Here is a 7,306-nt window from a genome sequence, read left to right on the forward strand (position 1 = left end):
GCCTTCTGGGGACGCGGATCTCCCCGGCGGCGCGTGCGCGGTGCTGTCCTTGCTCTGCGGACGGCGGCGACTGGGTTCAACCCCCCGCAAGCCTGCACCTCGCTTCCGCGGTTCCCACGAAGAGACGGGCCCCCCACCCCGGTGGCCGCCCGCTACTGAGCCCGCAGCTGGCGGGGCGGACGGCCGTCGGGACAGGGCGGGTGTCCAGACACCCAGAGCGACGCCTCGTTTGGAAGGTGGGCGCCTGCTGGCGTAACTTGCAGGCTGCGATTTCAAGCCGGGAGACCGTCGGGGTTGTGAGAAAGGCCCGGCCAGCCCTCCCTGGACCGACCTGACATTGCCCGAGTTGCAATGAGAGGTGACGGTCAGGCAGGAACGAGGTCATCCCGCAGAGTGGACCTTGGGGTCGACCGGAGCCCTCATTCTCAAACAGTTTACTCCTGGAGGTCACGGGAAGAGGGGCGGTGATGCACCAGCAGGCGCTGGTCTGCAGAAGCACCAACTATGGAGAGAGAGTGGGCATCACTCTGGGCCCCTCATGGGACAGCTGTCCCAGACACGGTAACTCACGCAGAATGAACCGGCTTTTATTAACATCTTGAATCTTAAAACACAGCAAACAGGAGTTAAGAGTTACTGCCCTGAACAAGTACAAAGGATGGGAAGCAAAGAGGGCTCAGGAAGCCACCTGAGCAGAGGGAGGCAGCACCCTCCGAGAGTGCATCCTGACCCACGGGTGCTGCAGGATCTGGGCCAAGGGCAGTCGCTCTGAGGGCTGGTATCGCAGAAGGCTGGAGATCAAGTCCTGGGCTCCCAGAGGCACTGATGGGGGGAATCTTACATCAACCTGAGGCCACGGAAGAAGAAACATGGTTAACGTGGTCCAGGTTCTCTTTCTTAAGTGCCTTAAACACAATGTTCGGGATCTCAGTAACCAAGTGGATCTGGATCCGTGTACCCCAAGTGGGCCAGCCAGGCAGCCACCACTGACCAGCTTCCCCATGAGGGCAGTGGCCAGCCCACCTTGAGAATTCGTCTGTAGGTCTCATTGTGCGTGGAGCTCTCAAAGGGGGGTTTTCCCACCAGCAGCTCGTAGCAGAGTACCCCGATGCACCACAGGTCCACCTTCTCATTGTATGTTCTCCCCTCAATCATTTCGGGGGGAAGATAGTCCAGAGTCCCACACATGGTCTTCCTCCTAGAAGGCAGAGAAGGGAGCACTGAGCAAAGAACAAGGGAAACCCTTCTTAGCTCCTAGGGAGATGGGAGACCCTAAAAGTCCTCAGTGTTTCCCTCCTCTGTGAAGACACCAAGTTTTAATAGACAGGATCAGAGAAAACAAATCTTGGAACTATTCATAGTAATTTAGCTTATGACCCAAATGTCCCCACAAGAATATTCTGGACATAAGGTCTAGAACATAGCGATAGCGCATCAAGAACCAAGGAATGGATTACAGCTTCTTGTGTAGTAAAACAGACTCCTGCAGTCATGCAGCAGTGGTTCTCACATGGGAGGTAACTGATAACATTATATATTAATAGATCAAAAAATAACAGGGCTAACCACATTCTTTAAAATTATAACAAACACACCCATTTTTAAGAAGTATTTATATACATACCCAGGTTTGCAACTGGGCCTCAGGTATGAAGGAATGAAACTGCACCTAACTAGCACCCGAAGCCACCTGACCGCTACCTGACTCACCTCAGAGAGGGAGTGTGCACAGACCAGCCAAAGTCTGCAATTTTCACCTCCCCCCTGTATCCCAGCAGCAGGTTCTCGGGCTTAATATCCCTGTGGATGACCTTCTTCTCGTGGCAGTAGGTAAGCGCATCTGCCAGCTCCTCTATTATCTGTGGGAACAGAGCAGAGCGGCCTGTAAGTGAAAGGTGACCGTTGCCCTGAGGCGGCACACCACGCGAGTGTTCTGTCGGCTGAATCTCTCCTTCCGGTCACCACCTCCACTGCAGTGGGGGAGCATTTCCTCTGCCCACATTTCATGTGGGATGGACGCCAAGGTGGACAGATTCTCCTCTGCCCTAGCACAGCAGGTGGCTAGAGGGCCTCCTGGAAGGAGGCAAGACCTCCAGGAGCCAGCCAAACAGGTTCTAGAAATTTCTTGCTTCCTATTTCTAAGCCAGTTCCACTCATTTATTCCATGAATTCCCTCGGTCTTTCAGTGTTTCTCTGTGTTAGATTGTGAAGTTAAAGCCCGTAACAACCAAAGAACGCAAACTTATACCGACATTAGTACTCTAGGGGTGCGCAGGATATCCGAATGGGAAACTGTAGGATGTATGTGCCACTGTGTAAATTCATAGAACAAAGTTCTGAAATAATGGGACACAAGGGCTTATGCTCAGCAAAGTCAGTCAGAAAAAGACAAACGTTGGATGATTTCATTTGCGGGGATTGTAGAGAAACAAAGGAACAGGTGAAACGAAGCCAAAACAAACCCCAGAAATCTGCAGAACTGCAGGTACCGAGGGGTGGGTGGAGGGAAGAGGATCAGCGGACTGTGGTGGACAATGGGTGTTTCCATGGTGGACTGTGGTGTTTGCAAGATAGGTCTGAAGAGGCTTGAACCTACACCCCAAATTAAATTATATACAATGCTGTCATTACCGCAACAAAGATACCACCCAAAAAGTCAGAAATAAACCTAAAAGCAATCCCGTAACAGGCACAAGTGACCCACACCAGGGCGCAGTAAACTGTGGGCGCTGGGGCCCTGACTCACGGTAGCTGTTCGCTGTTCATCTAACGTGTGGCAGTTCTGCAGCTCCTTGTAAAGCTCACCCCGTGGGGCATATTCGAGAATCAGGTACACCCGGCGGGCGTCATGGAAGTAGTTGTACAGGCGTAGGATATTGGGGTGTCTGGAGGAAGGAAGGACCAAGAAGGTTCAGGCTCCTCCCAGTTACGAGGATGCTCTTACAAGTGACTGGCCACACGGGGCACAGCCTCGGCTGGGGGTGCTGGGGGAGGTTGGGGGCCAGCGCAGGAAACGGGATCCGGAAGGAGCTGTTCATGCTGTAACGGGAACGAGTCACGGGCGGGCCCGCACGCAGGACGGGGCTTTACCGCAGATGCGCCTGAATTTCCACCTCCCTGCGCAGCTGGTGCTCCAGCCCCTCCTTCTCGATCTGGGACTTGAAGAGGACCTTGAGGGCCACGAGGAACCGGCTCTCCCTGAGCCGAGCCAGGTACACATTCCCAAACTTGCCCTTGCCCAGGGGCCGCCCGATCTCAAAGTCGTCGATGGTGAGGCGCCGCCTGGGGAGAAAGAGACTCGATCGCGAGGCGGGGCCGGGCGTCGGGGCCGAGCCCCGCGTCCCGCGGGCCACGCACGCCTCCGCTGCGGCCCTCCGGGCCTCCGACCTCCCTTCTCCGCAGACGCTCACACGGTCGCGACGGGCAGCGCGGGTCCTCCTGCAGCCCCTGGGCGAGAGAAACAGGCTGGGCGGCCGCCTCTTCCCTCTCCGCGCCCGTCCCGTCCGGCCCCGGTCGCCCCTTCACCTGCGGCCTGGGCGTCGCCCGACTTCATCGCGGTTCCGGCGCCCACGGCGTGGAGACCGGGTCCACACCCGCCGTCCCGGGCCGTCCGCGCCGGGCGTCAGGTCGCGGGGTCCGAGGAGGGCGCGGCAGCGGCGCCCAGGCGAGCTCGCCGCGCGCAGCTTCCGGGTCTGGGGCGGACGCGCGCCGGCGGCGAAGCCGAACGGACCTTTTATTGCGCGCGCCCTGGTCTCATAGGCTGACACCAGTTCCGGATCCGTTCCTATTGGTTGGGGTTTCCGCGGCCGTACACAGCACGGCCACTAGCAGACACGGCCGAGGGAGGCTCCGCCCAGATCACGAGGGCCGGGCCAATGAGGCGGCAGGGGCGGAGCCTTGCGCGTGGGCGCGAGAGCCCTGGCGGCCGCAGCCCCCGTCGCGCTCCCCCGCGGGCTCGAGTCGCGCACGCCCGGGAGGCACCGCCTTGGGGCGTCCCCCGCTCGACGCCCCTACTCCGAGCCTTGCTTCTGGCCCCTGTCGCCCAACACCTCGGGGGCGTCCCCGGCCGGGGCACCCGCGCCCCACGTGGCGTGGCGCTGGGACGCGCGACTGCGTGTCCCCCACGGCCCCGGCGAGCGTGGGGCGCCAGTGGGAGAAACAACGGGCGCGTGGCGTGTACAGAACCCCAGAAACTTTGAGGTCGCAGTATTTTAATCGGGCTCCAGGATGAACGTCGGGGAAATAATGGCGGCGAGGGCCGGCTCAGCTCCCAGCGGCTGGGCGCGCGGCCCTGCAGAGTCGGCGCGGTCCTGCCACCCCCGGGCCGGGGTTCGGGCCGCGGGGAGCCGCGCCGCCAGCACGGGCGCACGCCCCAAGGCTCCCCGCGGCACGAGTGACGGAAGCACCCGTGGCTGGCCGTGCGCGAGAGGGACGTTAGCCACGGACAGGGTGCGCGGCCGCCCGGAGGGCGGGTCCTCGCCGCTGTGGCCTGGAGGGGCCGCGCCGCAAGTGCCGACGTTCGAGCCGCTCCGCCACGCCGGCCGCGCTGCGGCGTGATCTCGCCCTCGAGCCAGCACAGCCCGCCAGCGGTCTGCTGCTAGAAGGGAGCCGGCGCCCGCTCAGCCTCGCTCCTGGTGTGGCAACAGTCCCGAGACGAAGGTCGCTTTGTAACGGGGAGGGAAGTCAGATGGGGCCGGCTGCCTGGCTGCTCACAGGCTAAGGAGGTGCCAGGCTGGACAAGGACGTTTCTGGGTGTTAAAACTGACAGGCACCTCCAAGGAGCAGGAAATTAGTACTTTCAGGAAAACTCCAAGGGCAACCTGAGTCCCTCTTCCTGGCAGAGACCCACCGGCCCTTAGCGCCACGCCCTGCAGAAGCAGTGACAGGCAAGATGGCCAGGCGGGGCCTTACTTACACACTCCAGTGGGGAACTCTCTGGGCTCAGTCTCAGCACCATGGGGCTGTCCCAGCAACTGCACCAGTTCCATCCCCGGCCAGGAAGTGACCCCCAGGGCACATTAGCTCCCTGCTGTCTCCCCACTGCTCCCCTCAGCAGTGGTTTCAGTGGATCCACCTGTTCTGCTGTCTCTGGGGAGTCCTCTCACTCCCCCCCCCCCACACCTCTGGCCTGCACAAATAAATCTTTTTTAAATAAACACTAGTGGGTTCAGATATCTGAGACTCCACACTTGGCCCAACCCTGGAGAGGTCGTGCAGGACTTGGGGCAACTCCTGGCCACCGCCAGGGTGCTGGGCAACCTCACTGGTCAGGAAACCATAGGCAGCGCCATCGCAGAAGTTGACTACTTATGAAGGCGGGAAGGCAGGCAGAGGGGTCTCTATCTGGGTGTGGGGCCGCAAGGCTGGCCAGCGACATGGTGTCTCCCTGCACTCAGCCTCCACTGCCGGGAGGGGGTGACGCCCTCCTGCAATGCCAGAGGACCCAGCCCCGGACCCCACCGCTCTCTACACAGCCACTGCCAGTGTCGGGGCACATTCCCCTCCCGGTATTCCGCCCCTTGTATACAGTGAGAATCAGAAGCGTTTTCCTCCTAATTGCTCATTTATTTATCAGGAATATTAACGGGCCTCATGCGGGGGGAGACATGCCACGTCTCCTCAGAGTTCCAAGTAGTGTCACCCCCAGGTGGCTCAGCCAGGTAGTGGTCATAGGCATCCGACAGGGGGTGGGGCAGCAGGATGGGTCTGGGGGGGGCAGGGCAAGGAGGAGGGAGCAGTGGCCTGTCAGGAACATCCAAGGAAGAGGACAGGACCTGCAGGTGAAGGGCCTGCAGCAGGGGAGTCAGGAGGGGCCTGGCGGGGACTCTGGGCACCGGTGATGCTGGGGCATGAGGCTGGTGGGGCAGTGCTGAAGTCCTGCTCCCTCCACTCACCTCAGCGCCACACAGCCCCCCAGAATAGGGCCTCCCAGCACAGGCTCCAAGGTGCACCTCTTCCACTTTCTCCCACTCCCTCCAAGGTGGCTGTGGGGTAAGAGCAGGTCCTGGGGAACAGCCAAATGACTGACATCTGGGCCCGACTGTCCCTGTCTTATCACACAAGGGCTGGTCTTGCAAGCAGCTGCAGCAGGGATCACCTGGCTGCCTGGGCCCTGCCAACCGGCACTCGTGAGGCTGGAGGGCCAGAGGTGAAGGGCGGGTCACCCTGGCACCTGAGGTCGGGGTCCCGGAGGGTGGACTCAGGTGAGGCCAACAGGAGGTATTGTGTGGGTTCACTCCTGCCCCCCAAGGGGAGAGGCCAGAGGCTAGCTTCCCGCTGAAGCCTGGCCTACCCATCCTGCTGGGAGATGGGGGCCCCAAGGCCACACCTGGAACACACCTGGCCCCACAGCCACGGGGCCACCCACTCCCCACCAACGATGCTGCAGCACCATGGCCATGGCACCAGCCTGGTTTCACCCCACTGGCACCGGAAGGCAGCTGAGGGTGCCAGAGTCAGAAACATATGGACACGGCAGTCAGGGACCTCCTCGGTCACCTGGCCTTTGGGGCCACCTAGGTGAGCAGTGGGCAGTGGGCGTGATGAGGCAGGCCCCACGGAGACGCAGGTACGCACGCACTGCACACACCATCTCTCACAACTCAAACCTCGGTTGCATGGTCTTGTGAGCCATTCCCAGGACCTGGTGGCATTCTCGGCCCACTGGTCACACGATACAAACCTTAGCCTCAAAGCACGTATTTTGGTGTAGCAAGTGACATTTAATGAGCATCTCAGAATTCTCAGTGAACCCGTGTCCAGTGGGCTCCCACCTCTGGAGCTTTGTCCTTGGCCAACGTCCAAGTCTTGGATGTCACCGGAGAGCTGCTGGCATCATCTCCAACAAGCGCTCCTGCGCCACCCTGGCCGCAGCCTAACTCCTTGATGGAGTTTCTACTAAGTGTGTTCGCGTGGCTCGCGAGCCACAGAGGTGGACACCAGCAAAGGGCCCGATAAAAGGGGCAGGTGGGACACAAAGGTGCTTCGTGCTGGAGGCCTTTAACACTGGGGAGTGGCAGGGACGTCGGGAGAGGTGGACAGGGCAGTGGCGCAATGACCGTGAGACAGAAGCGGAGCTCACTGGGTGAGCGGCGCAGACCGCGCCTGGGGTGACACAGACGTGAACACAGGCGCGGACCGTGGGACGGAGAGGATCAGGAGGGCAGGTCGACATCAGCAGTGGGGGTGTCCTGGGCAAGCTGGGGGAGGGCAAGGTGGTCACCACAAGCGTAAGCGACCCCGGAAGAGGAGTGACCCTCCTGAGGACGTCCCGGGAGAGGACACGCGGAGAGCTGTGCTGCGGACC

At 60.6% G+C, this 7,306-nt stretch overlaps 2 protein-coding genes across 2 annotated transcripts in view; both read right to left on the bottom strand.

Annotated features, from left to right (window-relative positions):
• The window catches only part of ZNF805 (zinc finger protein 805), a 23,648-nt gene that overhangs the window by 9,507 nt on the left and 6,835 nt on the right, over positions 1–7,306 (bottom strand). The window lies entirely within an intron of this gene.
• On the bottom strand, positions 588–3,593 carry AURKC (aurora kinase C). The gene is made up of 7 exons (XM_012734704.1): positions 3,526–3,593; positions 3,411–3,447; positions 3,091–3,282; positions 2,747–2,885; positions 1,711–1,859; positions 1,024–1,198; positions 588–847 (listed from the first exon to the last, which is right to left on the bottom strand). The coding sequence occupies exons 1-7, from the start codon at positions 3,551–3,553 to the stop codon at positions 677–679; spliced, it is 891 nt and encodes a 296-aa protein (XP_012590158.1). The 5' UTR covers positions 3,554–3,593; the 3' UTR covers positions 588–676.

Source organism: Condylura cristata, unplaced genomic scaffold (genome assembly GCF_000260355.1).
Source record: "Condylura cristata isolate star-nosed mole 26May11 unplaced genomic scaffold, ConCri1.0 scaffold00066, whole genome shotgun sequence".
Taxonomy (NCBI): domain Eukaryota; kingdom Metazoa; phylum Chordata; class Mammalia; order Eulipotyphla; family Talpidae; genus Condylura; species Condylura cristata.

Bases quoted from the DNA above. Each gene is read 5' to 3' on its own strand.
- AURKC (XM_012734704.1), bottom strand. From the start codon at position 3,553: ATGAAGTCGGGCGACGCCCAGGCCGCAG. The intron at 3,283-3,410 runs GTGAGCGTCTGC...CTTTCTCCCCAG, and splicing joins GCGCTGCCCGTCGCGACCGT to GCGGCGCCTCACCATCGACG. The intron at 848-1,023 runs GTGGGCTGGCCA...CCGTGGCCTCAG, and splicing joins CCTACAGACGAATTCTCAAG to GTTGATGTAAGATTCCCCCC.